Below are 27,207 nucleotides of genomic sequence, written 5' to 3'. Positions count from 1 at the left end.
CTCTCTACTTTATCTTACTGCTAGTAGACCTGACATTCAGTACTCAGTATGTTATTGCGCAAGATATCAAGCTGACCCCAGGGAATCTCACCTTATAGCTGTAAAAAGAATTTTTAGATATTTGCAGAGCTCAGTTAATGCAGGTTTATGGTATCCAAATACAAATGACTTCACACTCATTGGATACACTGATGCTGACTATGGACGAGATAAGCTAGAGCGTAAGAGTACTTCAGGAGGGTGTCACTTCCTTGGAAGCTGTCTAGTATCTTGGTTCAGCAAGAAGCAATCATTAGTGGCCCTGTCAACAACTGAAGCTGAGTACATTGCTGCTGGAAGCTATGTGGCCCAGGTCCTATGGATTAAGCAACAGCTGGAGGATTATGGAGTACAAACTGACACAATTGAAGTCAAATGCGATAATAAGAGTGCTATTGACTTGTCCAAAAATCCAATCCAACACAGCAGGATGAAGCATGTCAGCATTCGACATCACTTCATTAGAGATCATGTACTCAAAGGGGAGATAAAACTGACCTATGTACCAACAGATGACTAGCTTACGGATATCTTTACGAAGCCTCTGGCTCGTGAGCAATTTAACATACTAAGGGAAGCTATCGGTATGTCTAATCCTCTTCAATAAAATTCTATGTTTAAATTGAATGTTGAGTGATTACCATGCTGAGTGGTTTGTGCTAAATTACTAACTATTGCATGCTGAGCTAAATATGAATTATATCATCCTATGCTGAGTAGACACACATACTGAGTGATTATCTTAAGCTGAGTTACTAAACACATGAATGTTTCCTTCTACGTAAAACTGACTTCCTAGAATCTCAAACGATTAGGATTCTCGAAACTGAGTAAAACTCTCATGCACAATAAATGCTAGCACGCGCATTGAATAGCCACCTAGGATGACGTAAGTGCAATAATTAGAAAATACATGCACCGATTGTGTCATAAATGCCAGAATAATTGTCGATTGATCATCTCGAGGTCAAACTGCCACTCCAACGTATCAGATCAACTCGGCATTTCTATAAATAGTGGACGAATTCCCACTTGTCTCTCTTTACATCTGAAATTTCTGGCATTCAAAATCTCTCGCTCTCTCTTTTAAATTCCAAAATCCTCTCAAAGTCTTTCAACAAAAATCATGTCTAGCGATTCCCAGAATATCTCCGGTGCCGATTACGACCAAAATTGCTCCGATGAAAACCCTCTGTCACCTGCTCAGCAGGACTACGACGAGACTTCTACTGAGTCTCATGGACATGGTCAGCATGACCAAACTAAGGGATCAACTCCAAGCAAAAACCCCCATGCTGACGAGGCCACTCCCTCGAAGAAACAAAAGAAAAAGAAACAACCTAAGGAAAAGGTATTTCTTCAGGTCTACAACAGTGTACAAAGTTGTGAGGTACTCCGGTGCCGTTGGTTCTCTAAGGGATTCGTAGAAGCTGAGCAACCCTTCTATGAGTGGATCTCTAAAAATGGTTGGTCTGGATTCTTCTCTCTCCCCGAAAATACCTTCCCACAGTTAGTAAGGGAATTTTACACAAACCTCAGGGTTAACCAAGACAATGTTGACCATCTGGTAACCAATGTCAAAGGCAAGAAAATAATGATTACTCCATCCTATCTAGCAACTTTGCTAAAGCTGCCGGCCAAAGGCAAAGAATTCAGGACAACAAACGCCAAACTTGACTACCCTGTTGAGTTCTGTAAACCGAAGGACCACAAAGGAGAAATAGCCAGCACGTGTATGGGTCAGAATCAAAAAATGGCTCATTACATCCTGACCAACTTCATATTCCCTAAGATCAACTCCGCCTCATCAGCCTCAAATTTCGAGCAATGCTTTATTTGGCACATGCTGACCTACAAACCACTCAATATGCCTGTCTTTCTTATCGGTGCATTTCAACGGAGTACTGGCAAACTCATGATGGGCTCCCTCATCACGAAAATTCTCTAGGACCACCAGGTGAGCACTATCAGGGAAATAGAAATTTGGGGTACAGAAATAACAGTGGCTCTGCTGTTCGGGTTAGCATACAACCAACCCCTCAAGTCTTAGAAAGGAAAGGGGGTTATTGAAGAAGTTAATCCTGAGGAATGAGCACAAGCTATGCCGACCAAGAAAGGAAAGAAAGGGTGGTGGACAAGGAACCTGCTGATCGCACTAGACAGGATAAGAAAAGGAAAGCTGCCCAAACCTCTCCCAAAAATATTAATTCAGCTCCGGAGAAGATTCGGTTTGTATCAAGTGCAAAGAAAGTTGATGCTGAGGAAGGTCAGGAGGAACCTAAGTCAGTAGAGAAACGAAAAGAGCCTGAGGAAGAAAGTGAGGAAACCCCCGAGCAACCTTTGCAAAAGAAGAGGAAAACTTCTGGGTTAAAGTCGATTGATGCACCTCCTCTTGACTTTTTAGTCTCTGAAGACTCACACTTTGTAAGAAGTCAAGAAATTGACCTCGAGAAACCTCCCACTGACCAAGAAGAAGAACTAGGTATTGGAGGTCAGTTTGATGTTGAAAAGACAGATGATGTTGAGCCAAGTAAGGATGTTGATGCTGAGCAAAATCAAACAGTTGATGCTGAGCAGACTGAGAATCCAACTGAGCAAAGTAAGACAGTTGATGCTGAGTCCACAGTGAAAGACAAAGCTGTGAGTAATCTCAATGCTGACCTTGGGCTGAACTCCTCTTTTGAGTCCCTTGACTCCATTGCTGCTGATCCCTCTCCTCCAACAAATAAACTCAGCACAGGCAAACGCCTCAAACGAAAGGCTCAAAAATCTCCAGTCATTGACCTTCTGGACGATTCTCCGCTAAGGGAACCAATCTCTGACCTCACCACACTCTAGTTCTAGTTCTTCAACACCGTCGTTGAACCAACTTTGGACCAAATCAAGAAAAAGCAAGCCTCTGTTTCTCAAGCTGAGGAACAAGCCGATCCCAAAGCTCCTGAAGGTCCTGTTTCTACCGAGCAAGAGCTCGAAGTTCCTGCTACTCAAGACAAAGAGTTAGCAAAGGAAAATCCTGCTCAGTTCAGCACTGAACTACCTCAACCTTCTGAAACTAATCAGCTTCAGACTGACTCTGAACAGGTCAATATCTCTGCCGATCCACCTCTTCCTACTCCTTTATCGCAGAATAAAAACCAGTCAGTTCCTGCTGCTGATCTGAATAAAAGCCCAGCTGCTGACCAAGCTGGCACATCTAAGTCTGGACAACACCAAACACCTCCTCCATCAGGTGCTATTCCAATTCCGGCCTCTGAACCACAATCTGATGAATCCTATGCCTTCTTACATGCCACTAAGTCTGGACGAAGAATCATCGACTCAGCTCAAGCCCTGCTTCAGGATATTCATTAGCTTTATGCCGATGCTGCTGGGTCCGCTAATGTTGAGCCAACACAACTTTCCTCTGTCACTCAACTTTTAACTGAAATCAAGGGTCTCAAGGACTTGATGAGTATCATGACATCCTTCATCTCTCAACAACCCAAGCAAGAATCAATAGTGAAGCTGGCTGAACTCCAGCTGACACTGGTTAATCATATGAACTCTATCCAGGGCCAACTCAACACTTTGTCAGCTGCGAACACAATCTATGCAACCTCTGCTGAGGTTAATCAACTTTTTACCCAGCTAACTTCTGAGCTGATCGGGACTCGTGAATTAATCTCCTCCTCCTCCCAATGTTCCATTGAGCAAATTAGTGAAGTCGTTCGACTACTCAACTTGAGTAAAGAAGAAATGGATACTGACCAAGTCAAGACAAATGAGATTCTGCAGTACTCTCAAGCCACATTTAAACATGTCCGGTATACCAATGCTCAGCGTCAGTTCTATGATGCTGCGTTGCTCAAAATGTACCATCAATCATATGCCAAGCTGACAGAATCCATTACTTGGATCGGGAAATCCCAGGAGTATCTCTTAAGCATGCTCAGTGCCACCATTAGAATACCCGTTGCCACTTTAGACGATGGCATGGCTGTCTTCGATGGTCTTCGGGAGAGTATGAGTCAACTCCAAGTGTACTCATCAAAACTGACTCGTGCTATTCTTCACGAGACATTTATCCCTCCTTCATCTGATGATGGCAAAACGGGGGAGAAAGAAAAGCAAGCTGCTGGAACTGAGCAGAAAATGGAGGAGGCATCTGGTTCCGCAACTCAGTTTCAGCAACAAAGAAACGCCAAAGGCAAAGGACTAGCTAACCAAGTTCAAGTCAACAGGAAGAAATAGATTGGCTAGTCTTAGTTTTTGACCCATCTATGTATATATATGCACCATTTATTCAAATTGACAAAATCTTGTGATGCTTACTTACTTATTGTGCTTTGTGTTGATCTGTCTTAAATGAACAAACAAACAAAATTAAAAAGGAACATACTCAGTACACATTAGCTCTGATACACCCTTTCACAACTCTAGTACCCAAACTGACTATGTATCAAACTGAGTAAACATATGTGGCAAGCATTTGAACTCTTCTGAAAGCTGACCTAGGCTCATCTGAATTAGATCTTGGAAGGTCTAGAATTGAACTAAGTCAGTATAGGCATGTCTTAATTTTACTCGATTAAATCTTAGAAGGTTTAGAGTTAAGTTAAGTCAATAAGATGCAACCCTTACGGGGGAGTAACTTCAGAAGTGTAAAAGGAATTTCAATCATGGGGAATCTCAATGCTGAGTTCCACAATTAAATATTTTGTCAACATCAAAATGGGGGAGTTTGTTGAAACACCTTTCCACATGATTTTGATTTGACAAAATTATTCAAAGTTAATCCATGATTAAGGAGCAATTATATTTAAGTGCTTTGATTTAATTGTACTAATATGTTTGTTCAATGTTGAGTATAAGTATAAATAAAAACAGAAATAAAAAGTAAGACAGGACGAAGTCAGCATGAGAACACAACACAAGCTGAGTGGAGTGTAACTCAGCATAATAGAAGAAAAGTCATCTTCAGAACAAACGCTTGAAGATGAAGCTGACCAAAGAAGCTGAGTGGAACGCAACTCAGTATCAAAGAAGAGAAGTCCTTCTCTAAACTAAAGCTTGCAGACGAAGCTGACCTCGGAAGCTGTATGACACAGAAACAAAGAACGAATACAACGTCAATAAAGTTAAGCTGAGTGTTCGTCAGGACAACGCGAATGATCCGTTTGCTAAAAGACAAGATCCGACATCTATCTACACCAATAATAGAAACCTTGGAATTACGCACAAAGTCAATTTCGAGATGCATGGGTCAACTGGCCGTTAGCTAAAAGACGAACTGGCGCTAGAAGACGAACCTGCCGGAAGAAGACAAGTCTGACGCCTGCTAATTTCAGACGACAGGATTGGCCTGCAATTTTGAATGCTGACCAGGGAAATGATGCAATAGGTCCGTTTGAATCCAACGGATACTTCCGGATTCAAATGATTAGATCTTCAGAATCAACTATAAAAGGACAAGTACAATTCTTGGATCCTTTGCCGAAAAAGACAAGAGAAAAAGAGCATACATACAAAGCACATTCAAACAAGAAAAAGATCTTACACCAAATTTCCATTTCTATGTAAAAGCTAGATTGAACTTGTTTTCATCTAAAGTGTTCTTCATCTAGAAAGAACAAGTCTGTATCAATTATAAAATTGAGAGAGTGGTGCTGAGTACTCGGTTTTAGTACTCAGCGATAGAGAATCTGAGTGTTTGGTTATAGTGCTCAGTAGGAGTTGAGTAGATGAATAAAGGAAGGTACTCTTGCATATTCAACTGCCTTGTAAACGGTTTGTGCTCTACCTTTAAAGAGCTTAGTATTGGATTGAAAAAGCCCGGAGGGATTCTGGGGACTGGACATAGGCAGAGAGACCGAACCAGGATATAAATTGTAAAAGCTGACACTGAGTAATCTTGGTGCTGAGTTGGAAGCTGACCTCAAGTGTTAATTCCCAACTCACAAGTAAAACAGTTCTAGTCAGCATCTGACTAAAGCTGTCTTACATCTCTCGGCCGTGCTGACCTAAACTAAGTTAAATAAATTCAAAGAATTGATTAAGTCAGCATAATTAAACGAAAAAGTTACATTAGTTCATAACCCCCCCCTTGGAACTAATCACACGGGACCAATAATAACTACTCCTAAACTATGGGTGAAACGGATTTGTATAGTTCAAACTCTAATGAAGTGATACGGGAGGCGGTAAGTTACAACATACGATAAACAATATTTTAGAACATATACGAGTAATAATTTACTCTTGCAAAGATGACTATTTATAAGCCGAACAACTCCGTTAGGTTCTTAGATCGTAATTCCCTTTTAAGGCGACTCTAATTCTTAGGTTCAGAAAATAGGACCCGCAAGTTCCGTGGCTTTTCAATTCCTACGGTTTTCGGTTTGTCACTTCCGGTAAGGCAACATCTATGTGAATCCTAATGGATTTCGGAGTTCGTAAGCAACCTACACAATAATCAATTATAAGCATCAAAGCAAGTAATAAACATCAACACGAATAGAGAAACTGAAAATGGTGAATCATATATTATTACTGTGGAAATGTAAATGCAGAATACAATCAAGTCTAGCACATAGGAAAAGTACAAGCTAATTAACAAATAAAAAGGGAAGAGGGATCAGTCCTTAGAACTAGCTAACCGGACTCAAGGTCGTCGCTTAGGACTTGGAGGTGGAACTCTCGAGCTTGGGGAATGAGGATGAAATGGAACTTCGATGGATTAACGGAAGGATTACACAAGCTCTCAAGGTGATAGAGTTTTATTACACAAAATCTTCATGACTAATTGAGTGCCAAACACTCCTATTTATACACAAATCAAGCTCAAGGCATAATCGTAATTATAGAGGTCTTTGGGATAGTTCACATTTGCTGTTGAAATTATAGGCCACGCTCCGCGTGAAGTATGTTTTCTTCATTCGTTGCAGAGTTCACACATTGGAAGACTGAATCCTCAACTGTTGACCTGGTCCATGCTCCGCGTGGTGCTGGCCAAACTCCGCGTGGATGAGCTCCCGAAGTTTATTAATATTTTCTCAAGGTTCCACGCTCCGTGTGGATTGGTGTTGACTGGGGGCAAGGATAAGGTTGACTGTCGTATTTCAATGGGCACCGCATGAAGACATGTCAAGCTCCGTATGGACTGTGGCACGCTCCGTGTGGAAGTCAGAAAATAGGCATGTTTTCATCGCCTTTTTCGTTTTGTACGTTTATCTTGAACCTGCAAAGCACAACTATGAACATCGAGATTACTTGATTCTTTATTTCTCTAAAATATTATTAAAAGGAATGATAAATTATCAAACGTACATATTTTATTATTATTTAATCAAAACACACTTATTTTTGGAATTGAACTTAATTACTAGCTCCAAATAAGCCGTAAATCACCCTAAAAGGATAGGGACCAAACGTCCCTACCCAGAAGCATTTGAAAGCCTTCGCTTGGTCTTATGATGACATGCCTGGGTTTGATAGGTTTGAAATTTACCTATTTTCGTATGCATTTTCACATTCATATTCATGCATTTAGTTTACTTTATTAAATGTTTTGGAAAGATTTCGTTTTTTTGTTTATGATTTGAGCAGAGACAGGTTAAACACGGATGAAAATTCACATTTAAAGAATATCGGCATAAAACGAGCAAAAGATGGGCAAATAAGGAGCAAAAGAAGAGAATTCAAGAAATTGTACTTATCACGATTGTGACGGACACTTTTCCTGCACAAAATTGGTTTCTCATGTCATGAACGTGACACTACTGTCTCATTCGTGATAATCATTTCTTCAATAGAAAGACATGATTTTTCATATCTAAAGCATATTCTTTCGCCCGAATCAACGTTTTTCTTCGCCATTAGCCACATCCGTTCATCACACCTTTATGGAGGGATAACTTCCAAGGGACACAACTTTTCCTCATATATATAAAAAAGATTACTCCATCATTTCCACCATGCAAATGGTTCATAAGTTCGAGTCATCATATAGAGATACAGAGATATTTCAGAATCAGAGATACAATACTGAGTTTGAGATATTGAAGTATCTTATTTAAAGATTCAGTCCCATGCACCAAAAGAAGTGAGGTCGAGAGATAAGATTTCTCGAGATGCAAGAAGAAGATACATAAGAGAAGACATCCCCGAGGCTTGACAAACCTTACAAGGATAAGTAAAAAGATTGACAACCCCTATAGTGTTCTTTGTTATAGTCTTTTTCATGTATTCTTTATCTTCAATTCATGTTCAACATTGTTAATACATTTTCACCAAATATTAATCAATCAAACGCAAATTATTCTATGTTCATTATAATCTTCTTATTGCTTTATGTCTATTTTAGGGAAATTCATATAAGCAAAACATAGGAATGGTTATCAGTTCATAAATCTAGAAGAGATAGATGATAATCATATTATATATCTAAACTTGTTTTCTTAGTTTAAAAATCCCAATTCACTACGATGGGTCGAGGAGTTAGTATTATTAATCTAATTAAACTTAAATTTCTTAATCCTAGATCGAGAGATTGGACTAAAAGTAATACTCCAGTATGACTACAAAAGATTGACAGTATTGATAATTGTTCATTCTGTTTAATTACTATCAACTTGTATCCGGGTTATGCATGGAAATGAATCATAGGATTAGTTTAGATTAGAACATTTAAGTTAGATAAATTCAATCACCAAATTAATGATATTCTATAAACCTCGAGAAAAGGAATAAAAGAAACAATATATATTAAGTATCAATTGCGTTCTCTATGGTATCGATACCTTTTATTACTACAAGCGAATCGTGCACTTGCGGATTCGCCTAATAGGGTTGATAGAGAAATTGCAGAACACAGAATTCCATCACACATCTTATAACCTTGAAGGCATCAAGCCAATAACTTGATCAGATTATCATTTTCCCTAACACTTGTGAAACTAAACAACAACATAACAATCAAACACAAAGTCACAACTACTACACACCCTTTTTTCATATGGTATTTTGTGTTTTGGTACTTATCCATAATGCCTTGGAGATAGACCATTTCTACTGACTTGCTAACATTAAGCTCCTCCAACTCCCTATTTTTCTCTAATGAATTTCTAATTTCGTATTGCAGTTCAATCTCACGAGCACGACATTGCTCAATTTCATCCTCGTATTTGTTGATTGTATGTTTCATCTCTTCCATAACTTCTCTTCCTCTAACACATACATGTGGGTCAATCCAGTTGAAAAATCAACACGCATCTTCATTAGGATATCTAGAACAACGAATGTACCTCATTCCTATGTTAATCAATGTCTAAGCTATTCTTCTCCGTGCTCTATACCCGCAATAATAATAAACTCCATTCTAGTGCGTATTCGGCGTGTTTAAGCTCGAGGAAGAAAATGATGAACTCATGGAATCCTAAATCGATTTTATTTTGTTTCCTGCAACTTCAGACACTCGCGAACTTCTTCTTAGGCCGCGAATGGCGATGAAGAACAACCCAAGTGACTGAATTTAACTGATTTGAAGATTATTGCAAGTTAGATTTAAGGATCGTATGATTTTGAGCAAAATCTAGGATTAGGTGTCGATGGAATTTGGGCATTTGAGGGATTGGAGGTTTATTGAATCTTCTGTCCTTTTATATTAACAATTTTTTAATAATAAAACTATCCCTTGCCATGTCATCATACTTAACGGATGGAGTGACGTTGTTGTGGTTTTGGTAACTGTGACAACCACAATGTTGTGTTTATAAAAAAAATACCACATGTACCGGTCTGCAAATCGACCAGACCACATGATAATTTTTTATTTTTGTAATTAACCCAATTTTGTTTTAAGTACAAATAAAATTGGTATTGTTTGAAACCCTATATTTATCCAAAAACGATAGTGATAGTCCATGAATATATGAAGGTGGAAAAACATTCTAATTACTTAGATTACATTTATGAGAAGAGTGTAAAAAAAGGAAAATAAAAATAATAAAATATTTAGCGAAATTGAAAAAGGATTAGTATGAATGAATGTGGAAATAAAAGGGAGAAAATCATGAAATGGTTTGATTACTACTATTAATGAAATGAATGCCAAAATAGCTTTCATTTAAAATAATAGAGAAAATGAAAAAGAGAAATAGAAAGGAGAAAGTGAAATGTTCTCCTGCTCCTCCAGACAGACAGACGCGCTTGGAATATAGTTACGTCACTTAACGGCTCACGGCGAAACGAGCTTTAGCTTTGTGCATTTCGAGGTCCTTTCTAGTATTATATATATTCCCACCCTCCCTTGTAACCCTATATCTCTGCTTCATTTCATATTATCGTCGTCATCACCAACCATGACCTTTCAAGATCCCTTTCTCAATGGTGGTGGTGATGATAATGATAATGATAATGATAATGATTTTGACCCCAGCAACCCTCCCCCTTTCAAAATTGCAGAGATCCGAGCTTCTATTCCCAAGCATTGTTGGGTTAAAAATCCATGGAGATCTCTTAGTTTTGTTTTAAGGGATCTTCTTCTGGTTTTTACTTTAGCTGCTTTCGCTCTTCTCTTCAATTCATGGTTCTTCTGGCCTCTTTATTGGATTGCTCAAGGGACTATGTTTTGGGCTATCTTTGTCCTTGGTCATGACTGGTATTTTTTTTACTCTCTTCTTCATTTCCCCCAATTTGTTTTCTAACTAACTATATCTCTAATTGCAGTGGACATGGAAGCTTTTCTGATAGTGTGTTGCTCAACAATGTGGTCGGCCATTTTCTGCATTCTTCAATTCTTGTACCTTACCATGGATGGTAACTGATTTCTCTTCTCTTTTCTATCTCTCTATTTTCTGCAAAATTTTCTAATTCTCCTTCATAAATGTACAGGAGAATCAGCCACAGAACTCACCATCAGAATCACGGAAATGTGGAAAAGGATGAATCGTGGGTGCCGGTAAGTCTCTTCTCAACACACTAGTCTGATTCTCACTATTTCATTCCTAATTTTTCAAACTCATATTCAGCTTCCGGAGAAGGTATATAAAACCTTAGATTTACAAACTCGGATAATGAGATTCACTGTGCCTATCCCTCTGTTCGCATACCCTTTCTATCTGGTAAGCAAAATTTCCATCAGATCTGATTCAAACTAATAGATAATTTGTGGTTAATTAAACTTGAATCTGGGTGCATCAGTGGTGGAGAAGTCCAGGGAAAGAAGGCTCACATTTCAATCCATACAGTGACCTGTTTGCGCCTAATGAGAGAACAGCTGTGTTAACATCAACAACGTGTTGGACTATGATGCTTCTTTTACTCATTAAGTCCTGCTTTACCTTCGGTCCTCTTCAAGTCCTTAAGGTCTACGGGGTTCCCTACATCGTGAGTTCTAAATTCTTCTTTCTCTCAATTAAATTTGAACTTTCATCTTCTCTGACAAATGTCCTTTTTCAAGATTTTTGTTATGTGGCTAGATTTTGTTACATATTTGCATCACCATGGACATGAACAGAAACTTCCCTGGTACCGGAGCAAGGTAGTTAAATTAATTTGGAGATTAGCATAACCCCTTAATCTAGTTTGATTCTGTAATTAACAAAAAATAATTGGACAGGAATGGAGCTATTTACGGGGTGGACTTACAACAGTAGATCGAGATTACGGAATTTTCAATAACATACATCATGACATAGGAACTCATGTGATTCATCATCTCTTTCCTCAGATCCCACACTATCACCTAGTAGAAGCGGTAATTTGATGTTTTTATTAAGAGAACGATTCTTTGAAAGCTTTTTGGTGGAATTTCATGTTATATATATGTGCAGACAAAAGCAGCAAAGCCAGTGCTGGGGAAGTACTATAGAGAACCAAAGAAATCAGGGGCGTTTCCATTTCACCTATTCGACAATCTAGTAAGAAGCATAACAGAGGATCATTATGTGAGTGACTATGGAGACATAGTGTACTATCAGACAGACCCAGCAATGTACAAGTTGAGTAAAAAGAAAGTGAGTCTGTTTTAGGAGAATAGCCAGAAGAAGAAGATGATGGAGCAGAGAAGCATAGTGTTTACAGAAATCGACTAGTGCTTAAAAAAAAGAAATGTAGGAGCAGAGCAGGAGCAGGAGCAGAAACATGGATGGGTATCTTGGAATTTGAAACCTATGGTGCTCTGAGAATAAAATAACGTGTTTTGGGGTTTGAGAAATGAAACACAACTCTTTTTGCATACCAAAATTGTCATCATGCATTATTATTATTATTATTTTTGTTATATGGAATCTAAAATTGTAGGAAATTCAGGCGCAATTGCGTTGCAGGTAGGTCACGTGATTAACTTACATTATCACATGACTTGCTCTACGTTTACTTGTCGTATGTATGTATGTATCCTTATGTATGTATGTATGTATCCTTGTTCTCTTTTTTTTTCTTTTTTTTTCTTTTTTTTTTTTTTTTTTTTTTTTTTTTTTTGACAAAAAGCATCCTGAAGCCCTGATCTTTCATTGTTTGGTGCATTAAGCCCTCGATCTTTTATTTAGACACATTAAGCCCCTGATCTTTCATCATTTGATGCATTAAGCCCTTGATCTTTCATTTAGACACATTGAACCCTTGATCTTTCATATATGGGTGTATTAGGTCCTTCCGTAAATCAATTAATATATAGGTTTATTAAGGGCATGTTTAATTAGGTTTATATAACTGCAGCGTTTCGCATTTTCTCTGGACACTGCAACATTTTGGAGCTTTTCACGAAAAGCTCTTTTCATGAACAGTTGTTTGTAGTTACTTATTATTGATAAAATTACCCTTCTTATTTCCACAAAATGTGCTTCAATTTTAACATTATTTTTATTTTTAGAACATAATTATCGGAAAAACAAGGTTTTATTGTGTTCAATAAATTTTTTATTTTTTATTTAAATTAATTTTATTAATTTGTATAATATATTTTTTATTTTAGAATTTGTTATTTTTAGAATATCATTTTTGTTGTCATACCAAACATGCCCTTAATAAACCTATATATTAATTGATTTATGAAAGGACCTAATACACCCATATATGAAAGATCAAGGTCTTAATGTGTCTAAATGAAAGATCGAGGGCTTAATGCACCAAATGGTGAAAGATCAGGGGTCAATGTGTCTAAATAAAAGATCGAGGGCTTAATGCACCAAACAATGAAAGATCAGGGGTCTCAAGATGCTTTTTGCTTTTTTTTTTTCTAAGCTAGTGAAAGCTAGCTGGAAAAAATAAAGGTTGATTTTGGGTAAAATCAATTGCAGTACATGCCAGCGTGATGCATTCCACCTGTGCGATTAATTAAAGGCTTAATACATCATTTGATCCCTGAACTCTTGAGGGGCCTTTTTATACTTTTAAAGTGTTCTAGTAGCTCTCTGAACTTGCTAAAAATGTTCAGTTAATTTTCTAAATTTGTATAAAATACAATCAATTAATTACTCGATTATAAAAAAGAAGTTAAATACAGAAGATATATTGCATGTTACATAATTCAGAAAATAAATGAAAACATATTAAAAAAGAAGTTCTTGTTCAACTATCAAACTTTTTCTTCTCTACTATTATAATCACATATCCTAATTTTGGTCGTTTTATTTTTTTTAAGATGTGTGTAACATATTTTTCGTATTTAACTTATTTCTTTTTACAACCGAGTGATTAATTCAATATATTTTACGCAAATTCAGTAGGTTAACTGAACATTTTGTGCAGGTTCAATGGATTATTGGAACACTTTGAAATTTAAAAAAGTCAATCAAACTTTTGGAATAAATTCAGGGAACCAATAAAACTGTTTTTTTTTTTTTGAATAAGTTTGATGGATTAAGCTTTAATTAAAAGAACAGTCCACGCATATCTGATTCATTTAAATTAACATTTGAAAAAGTGTTTTTTTGGGGCTATTATCTCCAAAATGTTATGTTAGGGCTGTTACAGATAATCTTTCTGTTATTATTAATAAAATAAAAGATCTTTTGGTTAAGGGCTAACAAATATATTCAAAATAGAACAGAAACATAGGCGACTGGTACAAAATGGGTGGCCACATGCCACGATATTTGCCTTTTTCTAGTTCTAATTCAAGTTTAGTATCAATTCAGTCCTTTCATTTTGGACTAAATTAATTAATTTTGATTAACGGTTATGGATTGAGATTCCTAGACACTATTGTATGCCATATTCACTGATCGGTTTAATGTATATTTACACCTTTAAATTTGATAAGTTTTGCCTATGGATACCTTGAATTTTTTAAATAATCTATCACATACTTATAGTTGGCTTTAAAAACTTATCGCACACCTATAGTTGACATTAAAAACATATCATACACCTAAAGTTGATTCATTCGGACATCATGTACACAAAATTGTCGATCTATCATCTTTGACATATGAGGTGACATATAGAACGAACTAATACCCTTTTATTTTTTCTATAACACATAACGACATCGCCTGTAGATTAACGATTTTGTGTGTAAAAATTACGAATGAGCCAACTATAGATATGTGATAGTTTTTAATGTAAACCGTAAGTATGTAATATGTTATTTAAAAAAAACTTATCAAATTTAAGGATGCCGTTTAATTTTTAAAAAATTACTAGATCATGTCAAATTTACCCATTTAATATATTAGTAAAATTCACGCAAAATTATTAATTATTAATTTTAAAGGGCTATAAATTATACACAAATGAATCACGTGCTTTTTCATATATATAATTTATTTATTTAAACGCTTTACAACAAAAATTAATCTATTTAAATGATTTGAGATTCCTACACACTTTTAGCTGAATTGTCAATTTTTCATTCCATTAAACTTTGTTGCTTGATATTAATACTTTTAATCATCAGTAATCTGAATATATAGTATTATGGTTGTCAAAATCGGACCGATGAGAGAATCAATAAGAATTTAAACCGCAATTCAAAATATTGTATGAAAATTAATATTTTTAGTTTTATTTAACCTTTTAACATAGCAAAATATTAATAATATCAATAAAAATATATATCAGTAATAATATAATGTTTCTTAATATCTGGAAATTAAAATTTTCTGATTATCATATTTTGTTTAGATTTGACATGAAATTTGAAATCCACTAAGAGGAAGAGAATAATTTATAACTAAAGATTACAAAACTAATCCTAAGAATATACTTTGGTAGATTGAAAACAGGATATACAAAATAGGAAATAAAAACTAAACTATATTAGAAATTAGAAAGTAACGAGTTGTAGTATCTCTATATGGTGTGGAAAACTCTAAAGTATTGTTGTGCACAAATTCTCAAATTTTCATCAAAGTTATCTATTAATTAATTAATTAATGAGTTCTTGACAATTATGTATAAGGGTCCGTTTGTTTTACCTACTGTTTGTTGTTTACTGTTATGGTTTGCTGTTTGTTGTTGCTTCTTGCTGTTTGCATTTAATTAAGTGTAAAGTCTAAAATAAACTTTGTGCTTTCACTTTTTATCAAATTGGTACATGAATTTCTTTTTGTCTAAATAAAGACTGAGATTTTCGTTTGCGACTAGAAAATAATTGAGGTTTTTCGCTTTACAAAAAAAAAACCTCAAAATTAAAATGAGTATTGATGACCTTCAAATTGTAAAGTTAAAAAACTTGATGATATCCTAAGAAAGGGTAATTCTTCAACTTTTTAATTTTGAGGTCATTCAAGAGCTATTTGGCGAGGAGAGAGAAAGTGAATGTTTTAGAGAGAGAGAAATCTCCAAAAATAATGATTTTGGAAAATATAAAATTTGCTTCCATAATAAATATGATACTAAACAACTTTAATTCTTAGAATTTCTCTATTTTGAGGCTGTTAACATTCATTTTCATAGTGTCAAAACTAAACGATCCTTATTTTTATCAAACCGAAAATCTTAGTTCCCATTAGGACAAATTTTTTTTTTTTCAGATACCAATTTAATAAAAAGTGAAAACACATGTTTTTTTTTAACTTTATCCTTTAATTAATTTTGGATAAGCAATTTATTAGTTACTATTTTTTTTATCTATTAAACTAGTTAGTTATCGCATACATATATTTTAGGGCAAAGTACGAAAAAAAAGGCTCGTGGTTTACCTCATTTGCAAATAGAGGTCCGTGGTTTAAAAATTTGCAAATAGAGGTATGTGGTATATTTTTTTTACAAAGTAAAGTATTTAAAATTAAACTTTTAAGTAATTGATGACAATAAAAGCGTTTTTTAATTTTTTTTCAATTATATTTATATATTGACAAAACACAGATCCCAAAATCAAATTGAAATGGTGTAAAATGAATTTAAATATCAATTATATCAATTTATTGTTTCGATTTAGGAAGTTAATTTTTTCGGGGGTTATGTCTTACTGATATGTAAGAATAATTTTTTTGAAGATAAAAATGTCTTTAGTTGTAATCAGAACTTAATTGTGCAATTGTAATACTTTATTTTGTAAATAAAGCCTACCACAGACCTTTATTTGTAAACTTTTACACCATATACCTCTGTTTGCAAAATGGGCAAACCACGAGTATTTTTTTATACTTTTCCCTATATTTTAAAGTTTTTAAATTTTATTTTAATCATCTCTTCTCTCTCGTTTATTTCTATTTATACAAATATAAAATTGTCTTTAATTATATGGGTAAATATTATTTTTTAGTTTTCAAATTCAATCAACATATTTATAATAAATTGTATATACTATATATATACACCAATATTTCTAAAAATGTATTATTAATTCTCTAAATTTTTTATTCTCATTTTATTGTTTTTTTTTTGTAAGATCTCATTTTATTGTTTAATACAATATTTTTAAACTAATATTGAACATTATTATAAATCTTGATCATTTTTCAAAATTATATATATTTTAATTTTATCCATAAAATTTATTATAGATAAAAAAAAGTTTAGATTTACAATTTTAGGCTTAATAGCCCTTTGAATTTGTCAAAAAGTTTGATTGGCCTCTTGAACTTTCAAAGTGTCCCGCTAGCCTTCTGAACTTGCATAAAATATTCAGTTAGCTCTCTGGACTTGCATAAAATGTAATCAATTAATCACTCGGTTGTAAAAAAGTAAGTTAAATGTGAAATATATGTTGTATGTGCCTTAGAATGTTATTACATAATTCACAAAAGTAGATTAAAACATATTAAAAATGGAGTTTTTACTTGTTCAACTATAAAACTTTTTATTCTCTAATATTAGAATCCCATACTCTGACCTTGGTCGTTTTACTTTTTTTAATATGCATGCAACACATCTACCGCGTTTAACTTACTTTTTTTACAACCGATTGATTAATTAATTACATTTTATGCAAGTTTATGATGCTGACTGAGCATTTTATGCAAGTTTAGGGGCTATCGAGACATTTTAAAAGTTCAGAGACCAAGCTTTTCGGACATATTTAGGGAGCAAATGATGTATTAAGCCACAATTTTATACAGTTTCACTCTTAAATTTATCATTTTTGAAAATATTTTTATTTATTTTTTAATGAAACAAATTTTATGCCATTAAATTAAAATTATATAATTTTATAAGACTTTATAAATCAATTACAGTACTATGTATCGAAGAGCCCTGGTCCTGATGGGTTTAATCCATGCTTTTATCAGCACTATTGGGGTTTTGTTGGACCTGATGTTGTGCAATCTTGTATACAGTGGTTGAATGAAGGGGTTTTTCCTGAAGGCATTCATGAAACCAACATTGTTCTGATACCGAAGAAGTCAGTTCCTGAAAGAGTCTCTGATCTCAGACCAATTGCATTGTGTAATGTAATTTATAAAATATTGGCAAAGGTGATTGCAAACAGGCTGAAGAGGGTTCTGAATATTATCATTTCTCCAACACAAAGTGCGTTTATCCCAGGGTGTCTTATCACGAACAATGTTATGCTGGCTTTTGAAGTAAATCATTTTCTAGAGCATAAAACCAGGGGGCGACAAGGATTTGTATCTCTCAAATTGGATATGGCTAAAGCTTACGACCGAGTTGAATGGGAATTCCTGAGACAAATGATGCAGAAGCTTGGGTTCGATGATAGATGGATTTCTTTAGTCATGCAGTGTGTTACTAAGGTCAAATATAATATAGTCCACAACAACCAGACCATTGGTCCTATATTGCCACAACGAGGACTCAGACAAGGGGATCCCATCTCTCCGTACCTCTTTCTGATCTATGTTGAGGGATTTTCAGCTTCTCTACAAGCGCTTGAAGCGCAAGGCTCGATCCACGGGTATTGTATTGCCAGGTCAGCTCCATCTATATCCCATCTCTTTTTTGCTGATGATAGCTATCTGTTTTTTAAAGCAACCAGAGAGGAGTGTGTGGAGATTCAGAATTGCTTACATCAGTATGAAGATGCTTCAGGGCAAAAAGTGAATTTTTCCGAAACCTTCGATTTCATTCAGCAAGAATTGCAGTGCAGATTTACGATCTAGTTTGAGCTCTATTTTCGGGATTCCACTTGGGACGGTTAAGGCTACGTATTTGGGTCTGCCGGCTCTGGTTGGGAGATGTAAAACTCAAGTCTTTCAATACATTGCTGACAGGGTCAGGGCTAGGGTGACAAGATGGAAGTCTAAACTATTATCTCGAGCCGGTAAAGAAGTTTTGCTCAAATCTATCATACAGACTCTTCCCTCGTATGCAATGAGTCTATTCTTATTGCCTCATCTACTCTGTGCGGACTTGGAGCAGATGATGAACTCCTTCTGGTGGGGCTCGTCTGACACGGAAGGGAGAGGTATCCATTGGAAGTCGTGGGAGAAGCTGTGTGTTCCGAAATGTGAAGGAGGTATGGGTTTCCGCAAATTACACCACTTTAATGTAGCTCTCTTGGCTAAACAAGGGTGGTGTCTACTTACAAATCCGGATTCTCTGCTGGCTCGGGTGTATAAGGCAAGGTATTACCCTTCCTCCTCTTTTTTAGAAGCCGAGTTAGGTAACAAGCCCAGCTTCATCTAGAGAAGCATTCTTTCAGCTCAATCACTAGTAGTATCTGGAGCAAGGAGAGTCGTTGGGTCAGGCGAGACAATAAATATTTGGGATGATCCGTGGCTTCCGGATCCTTTAAACCCTTTTGTGGAAAGTAGTCCTTTATCCGATTTGGGTAGTGATACTGTTGAGAGCCTTCGAACTGAAACAGATGGCTGGGATCTACAACTTATAAGGGGAATATTTGTTGAAAGAGATGTTGAACTCATTCGGAGCATCCCTCTCAGTATGCGGGCTGTCAGTGATTCGTGGGAATGGTATTGGGATGCAAGGGGGAAGTTCTCGGTAAAAAGTGCATATCGGCAATACTGGAAAGTCCAGAATAAGGTACAACCAAGTTCAGCAGCTGATGAAGCAAAATGGGACTCTATATGGTCTCTAAAGGTCCCTCCCAAGGTGAAGAATTTGTTGTGGAGAACTCTATCTGGATGCCTTTCATCGTTAAAGGCGTTACGCACTCGCAGGGTTCATGTTAGTAGCCTTTGTCCGATGTGTTCCTTAGAGGAGGAAGATGATCTTCACGCACTTATTAAATGCTGAACTGCTCGTCTTGTATGGGGTCTGACGGGATTTTCTGGACTGATTGATGGCTGTTCTTCCTTCTTGGAGTTTTGGAGATCTGTTATATTATCTCAATCGAGAGAAGCGGACACAGCGGCGACGATTTGCTTGTGTTTGTGGATAAACCGTAATAATCAGGTATGGTCCCTAAAACACTCGACTCCTACTGTTCTTCTTTCATCTGCGGTTCAGTACCTCTCGGGGTGGCGAGCTGCTCAACAACATCGTCTCGGTTCCGAAGGTAGGGAGACATCGGCCCAGCAGAATTGGCACAGACCTCCGCACGGGAAGCTAAAGTTGAATGTTGACGGAGCAGTTTTTTCTGATAGGGGCTATGCAGGCTACGGGTTCGTCTTAAGGGAGAGCGTGGATGAGTTTATTGCTGCCGGAAACGACACTTTGTATTGTCGGCTGTACCCTTTTCTAGTGGAAGCGATGTCTTGTCGGGAGGCGCTGAGTTGGTTAAAAGACTCAGGTAGACGGAATGTGCTGATAGAATCCGATTCCCAATTGCTAGTGTATGCTATACAGCGAGAAACTAGCGGTAATTCGGCTATTGATCTGATTATCGAGGACTGCAAATTCCTATTGAAGGATATCGAAAATGTGTCCTTGTCTTTTATTCGTAAAACAGCAAATACGGTTGCTCATTCTTTAGCTCGTGCAGTTACATCTGGCACTGATAGGATGGTCTGGTTAACAGAACCGCCCCCCTGTATCTGTACGGCTCTTATTTCTGATTTATAAGATGTTTTCATTCTTTTCAAAAAAAAAAAAATGTTGGAAGGAAACTAAAATATAAAAATTAAAAGAGAAAAAATAAATATTTGAACTTTATAAAATATGATAAAGGATAATTTTATCATTTTAAATTTTATTTAGGGCACGTTTGGCTACTTCCTGTTTGTTGTTCCTGTTTACTGGTTGCTGTTCATGTTTGTTGTTTACCTTTGAAAAATGCTACTTTTCCAAAAAGTAAAGATTATCTGCTTTTATAAAAAGCTACTTTTCAGCCGTAAAAGGTAAACAATATGTGTCTAACCAAACACCTAAAACTCTGCCTGAAAAGGCAAACATGAGGTGAAAAGTAGGTGAACAAACGCCCCTTAGTCTAACTTTACAATTTATTCTAATAAAATAGAACACTAAAGAGTTTGACGAAAACAAAACATAATGTAAGAATTTCTGTCCGGATTAAAGTCGAGTACAGGTGAAATCCTTATTGGATTCATATATTTGTTTAATTAAAAAATTAAAAAATTAGGAATTCTAGTTAAATTAATTCTAACTAATTAATTAACTGATTAGGAATTAGAATCAATATCAGAATATGAATTAATTATTGGCCATGTTTGACAAATAGATGTTAGTTGATAGCTGATAGCGAATTACATTAGCTGTTAGTTGATTACCTTTTTTATTAACTGATTTGACTAGCTGATTTGACCAATTGATTGTGTAAACTTGTTTGGGTAAATTTCATCAATAGTGTACGACATTTACCCTAAATCACACTTTAGTGTACAATTTTCAATTTGTCACACTAATATGTACGAACTTATGGGTGACCTCCCACTATGGTGTATAGCAGGTAAAAGTGACCGGTCAACGACTGGTCAACGCGCTATGACCAATCAAAATAAGACATCTGTAAAACAAATAAACTTAATTATTAATAAATAACTTAATTATTAATTAGAAATACGTAGTATTGCATTTGTATTCAGATCTGGTTTTTCCTCTCCCGGCCACCACACCTCAGGTCCTTCCTTCTACCGACCGCCACCACCTCCGACCTATTTCCTCCGCCCGACCACCTCCGACCTGAATGAGAAATTGGTTGTTGCCGAGATTAAATTCCCTTATAGAGAGGCTGAACCCCTTAATGGATGAGGAACGAGAGGAGTCTGATGTTGACGAGAGACAAGGACCTGAGAAGGCGGGGAGACGAGCTATTTGACGGACAAAAGAATAGACAGAGTGATAAGCAAGCAGAGCCAACAGAGCCAACAGAGCCAAAATCTGGAGATTTATTGATTGAATTTGTATGTATGGCTTAGTTATAATTGGGTTGAATTTATTGATTGAATTTATACGTCGATATGGAGATTTTGATCATTTGTTATAATTGGGTAGATATAGCAAGCAAATTAATTATTATTGAGTCTGGATATATTGCAAAGGTTTCATTAATGGTACTGTTCAATATTTGGAGGTGTAAGGCTTGAAGATGATTTCTGCAAATTCAAGCGATCGGAGTTCAACATCTGAGTTTTGATTTAATTTAATATTATTGACAGTTGAAAGGATGGAACAAAATAATTGGTTAATTGAAGAAAATTTATGAGTAATGGTCTGAATTAGAGAGGGAAAGAGTTAGAGAAAGAGAAAATTTAGAGAGAGAAAGGAGTTAGAGAGAGAGAAAGGAGTCATGGGAAATATAGAGAGTTGAACGAAGGAGAAGGAGAGATTAGTTTTTATTTTTTTTTTTATTTTTTTTTAGGGATAAGGGTATTTTAGTCATTATATATGTGGTGGGCTGAGGTGGTGCATTGACCATGCGTTGACCGGTCATTTTTACCTGCTATACACCATAGTAGGAGGTCATCCCTAAGTTCGTATATATTAGTGAGACAAATTGAAGGTTGTACAACAAGTGTGATTTAGGATAAAAGTTATACACTATTGATGAAATTTACCCAACTTATTTAGTAAAAGTTAGCTGATAAATAAAGACATAGTAAAACATTTATTTATTTGGGGTTAAATGATAATAATTAAGGGTAAACATGTCCTTCAAAAAAGATGAGACACTAAGCTAATTGTAAAAACTTCTAAAACTAGTTTTTTCAAAATTAGCTTTTTGGACCTAATAAGTTATTTCAAACTTATTTTCACCAAACACCAGTATTAGAAGTTTGACTAGTTAAAACCTTTAAAGTAGCTCAAATATCTAATTTTACCCCGAAAAGCTCTATTATCAAAATTAGCTTTTTGGACCTAATAAGCTATTTTAAACCTCTTTTCACCAAACACCACTATTAGAAATTTGACTAGTTAAAACACTTAAAGTAGCTCAAACTTCTAATTTTATCCCGAAAAACTCTTTACCAAACAGGGCCATTGTCCAACTCTTGAAAGATAAGGAATTCATATGTTAATTATTCTTCCTCCCAAAAAAAAATTTGGAGTGAAAAAAAGTGATTGATAATACAAGTTCGTGATTCTAAAAAAATCTTTCACTGTCTATTTAAAATTAATTAAAGCTCCAAAAAGCAAGTCTAAGTGCGTGTTTGTTTTAGCTTTTCGGAGGAGGGTTTAGCGTTTCACTCCAAACCGCAGGAAATATAGCGTTTTCTCTGGAAACTGCAACGTTTTGGAGCTTTTCATAAACAACTGTTTGTAGTTATTTGTTATTGACAAAATTATCCTTCCTTTTTCCACAAAATATGTTTATTCTTTAACATTATTTATATTTCTACAACATAATTACCGGAAGAATAAAGTTTTGTTGCATTAAATAATTTTTTTATTTTTTATATAGATTAGTTTTATTAATTTATGTAACACATTTTTTTATTATTTTATAATAGGATAAGGTGCAAAAATAGCCATAACATTTATAGCTAGGAGTAATTTTACCCTTAACGTTTAAAATTGTGCATTTATACCCCTAATATTGGTAGCCAAAAGCAATTTTACCCCTAACATTGACAAGTCAGGTCAATTTGAGAAATAATTTATCAAACTGTTTTTTTAGTCATTAATATTGTTATCTACACTTCACATGTGCACCATTTTATCATCGTTAGTAACAGATCACAAACATATGATTAGACATGATTTTATATATATATATATATATATATATATATTGTCTTTTGTACGAGTTGGACAAAAAAAAATTCAAATATTTTACCAAATTTTTAATATTAATTTTTAATTTTATTATTAAATCACAAAAATCGACCCAACTTGCTAATATTAGGAGTAAAATTGCACAGTTTTAGATGTTAATAGTAAAATTCTTCCTAATTGTAAACGTTATGGACATTTTTTCACATTTTCCCTTTTATAATTTAATTGTTGATTAATTTAAAACACATTTTAGACATTTTAAATCTGAAAAGCAACAGTTCAATATAATTTTACCAAACACTAGTAATTAAACAGCTAACAGCAACTGCTAACAGCTTACTGCAAACAACTAACAGCAACCGCAACAGCTATTAGCTAACAGCTGAACCAAACAGACCCTAAAACTTTTTTTTTTTTGAGTTCATTTGATTATTTAGATAGTAAAAATCCTTTACATAAAAATTACTTCCTCCGTTTCATATTACATGTCGTTTTAGAGAGTTGTATAGAAATTAAGGATATTAGAGAAAAGACATTGTTGCCCCTTATTTATTGATTCCACTATTTATTTATTCTATAATAGGTTCATTATTCTAATTAATTTTCATAAACCCGCGTTTTATAGTAGAAAAAAAGACGACTTAACGTGTACTGATCATATAAAATGACATGTAATATGAAACAAAAAAAAAAGTCTCTAGAAAGACATGTAATATGAAACGAAGGTAGTATATAATTACTTTTAAAAAATACGATGATGTCTAATATAATATATAAAAATATAAAAACTAATAAATTGTTTAAAGATAAAGTTCTATCTTGTTAATTCGAATTGATTTTTATTGTATCAGGAAAATGGTCATATAATAGGAATAGGACATATTAACCGATTTTAATACCTACCTTTACGGGACGTTTGATATTCTATTGGGACATGGATAAAGATAAAGGTTGTGGTAGAGATAAGGATAAATGGTTGGGATAAGGATAACAATATAATAGTTCATAATTATTATTCAATGTTTGATATGTGAGATATGGATATGGATAAAATAATACATTTTACTATTTTAACTTTATTTAAACTACATAACATTAATTTGAGGGATAAGATGGATTTTTCCATCCTATTAAAATCGCAGTAGTTTATCTCACATCCTTATACCATCACCCTATTGGGTATAAGATTTTAGGGATAAGACTCATATCCCGCTCTTATCTCCTCAACCTATCTCTAAAACAAACATGAGAGTTATATCCTCGTGTCTTTATCCCCTCTAACAAACACTCTGTTAAGACCATAAAATGTTTTTTTTATTATAAGTTTTTTATTAACAGAAAAAAAGAGGAAATAATGAAAAAAAAAAAAAAAGAGTTGTTTAAGCAATAGAACAGTTAATCAAAAAAAGGAATTGACATAAAACACATTTGACCCTCTAAATTATAAGGACCAAAATCAATTAGCCTTTTATTCTACATAAATCAGCAATGAATTTTTATAAAACTCACTAATCAAGCATAAATTAACTAATTGTATAAAAAGGAAAAAATGATGAAAGATTTCATTCTCCATTCAAATGAGAAACTTAAATGGAATAAATAAGCTATTATTGCAATTTCTAATCGTCTAAGATGACAAAGTTGTTCTAGCAAAATAGGTTAGAAGCGATAAAGATAAAAGAGATAATTGACCATTACAAGTAGTTTAATGTTGATTAGATTTGTGCTGAATTGATAAATTATGTAATAGTTGGGGACCTCATAGTTGATTTGTATAGTTTAGTGGTCCAAATAGGTTTTATGCCATAAGAATTTGTAGCAGAGATGGTGGGGTCTAGGCTTTTAAAATTAATGGCACGTATGAATTTAAAATTGGAAATGAAATAAGGAGAGCCTTTTGCAGGTCTCAAATTTAAAGACGTTGACAGGTAATACCAAAAGATAAAGTACAAACATCACTCATCCCATTGCATTTCAATGTCGTAAACAACTAACTATAAATCATAAATATACCACTCTAATCCTCTTTTATTTTCAACTTTTATAAACCTCAATGAGGTTCCAACATCTTCATAATTCTTTCTCCATGAATTTATAAAACATGAATTTATAAAACAGAACCACATGTCAGAAGAGACCGGAGTTCGGTGAACCCGCTCCGATGTCTAAGTCAGTAGATGCTAATGAAAGGTTAAAGAGTAAAGACTAATGTGAGTTGTCGAGTTAACATATCATATGATGCAATTATACCTATCTATATACAGGTTTAGACTGAATCCCTATCTTTTAGGATTTTTTTATTTGTTAGGATTTCTTCTTCTGTTAGTAGTTTGGTTCCTAGAAGTCCTCCAATGTGATGGGGTTTTTTTACTTAGCCGTATGAGGGTTCCTTCCTTAAGAAAGAGACGTTCCATGGAAGTTTCTTGTAGATCCAAAAGGCTTATTTTGAGACACGTGGTGGTCGATTCGAAGGCTCTTGAGATGCCACATGTCGATATCGTTTTATACGATATCATGTCACCCCCTTCTTTTCTGAACTCTTACATGATTCACTATACATGGGAGAAGTGAAGTGGCTCCTTCGGCCTTCGGCTTGCCTCTATTTCAGTCGTAACTCCCTTTCTTTTGACAAGTGACATTTTTGCATTTTCCTTAGGAATTGATTTTTACCTTAACACCCGTTGTCCAGGTGGCTTGCGTTAATTGGTCTTGTTAATTATACAGGCAGTGACAATTGTTTTGGATGATTATAAGCATTTATTCATGCCTTTTTTCTCCACTTCTGTTTTTTTCTTCATTTTCTCTTTATAAAGGTGTCGTTTGGTCTATTTCTCCTTTTCCTCCATTTCCGTATCTTCGTGAGCTCTTCACACTTTGCTTCCCAGTCTTCTACCATCTCTAGTAAGTTCTTCTTCTTTTGGCTTCTGTTTTATTTTTCAATTTGTTGTATTCGTCATAATGGGTTGCAAGAAGACACGAGTTGAAGGGGGTGCTGAATCCAGGGAGGTTATTGTTCCTAACCTCTAAAATTTTGCACAACCCTCTACATGATATGATATCACACTAACGAATTTGGTCTCTGTTTATCTTGAGTTTGCACATTTGGGTTTCACCCCTCCCACTTATGACCAGGTGATATCCCAAGCACCTGAAGGTTTATTAGGATTTTATAAGATCTTTTTGGAAAACGGGGTTCGTCTACCCTTCTCCCTCGACGTTGTAAACGTCCTGAATGAGTTAGACATTTGTCATACTCAGTTATCACCTAATGGCTGGCTGTATTTGCTTGGGGTGGTAAAAAATATGCGAGGATATGAGTTTTGAGTTGACATATATTTGGACTCCTTCAGTGAGGAAGAATGATGATTCTATGTGGATATCAAATATTGCCTCTAGCTAGCCTTCATTTGTTTCTGGTAAGCCTTCCAGCAACAAGAATTTTAAACCTTCTTGGTTCTGAATCTTCCTGCTAAAAGACGAAGGAGGTAAACCCTTGGATATGGCTTTGTACCCCAAAGGATTCCCCTTCCTTTCATCCTGGAACTATGAGGCTATGGACAAGGATAATTGGTGCAAGCTGGCTTGGCTATGCCACCGGAGAAGCGCATGCACACCTATCTGACGAAGCTGGAATTTACGAGTAAATTACACAAATGTACTTAAACTTTACACTAATTCACACTTTGGTACCTAGATTTCATTTTA

The 27,207-nt window shown here is 35.0% G+C and overlaps 1 protein-coding gene across 1 annotated transcript; it reads left to right on the top strand.

The window, feature by feature from the left end:
• The first annotated feature begins 10,259 nt into the window (after nt 1-10,259).
• On the top strand, nt 10,260-12,457 carry LOC136232737 (acyl-lipid omega-3 desaturase (cytochrome b5), endoplasmic reticulum-like). Its single transcript, XM_066022117.1, has 8 exons — nt 10,260-10,675; nt 10,744-10,833; nt 10,909-10,975; nt 11,046-11,138; nt 11,218-11,403; nt 11,477-11,557; nt 11,636-11,773; nt 11,850-12,457. Exons 1-8 carry the CDS (start codon nt 10,377-10,379, stop codon nt 12,045-12,047), a joined length of 1,152 nt encoding a protein of 383 aa, XP_065878189.1. The 5' UTR covers nt 10,260-10,376; the 3' UTR covers nt 12,048-12,457.
• The last annotated feature ends 14,750 nt before the right edge of the window (nt 12,458-27,207 follow it).

The sequence above is a fragment of the Euphorbia lathyris genome, chromosome 6 (assembly GCF_963576675.1).
Source record: "Euphorbia lathyris chromosome 6, ddEupLath1.1, whole genome shotgun sequence".
In the NCBI taxonomy this organism is placed as follows: Eukaryota; Viridiplantae; Streptophyta; class Magnoliopsida; order Malpighiales; family Euphorbiaceae; genus Euphorbia; species Euphorbia lathyris.
Note: the sequence above shows the minus strand (reverse complement) of the source record. Positions and strands in the feature narration are given on the sequence as shown.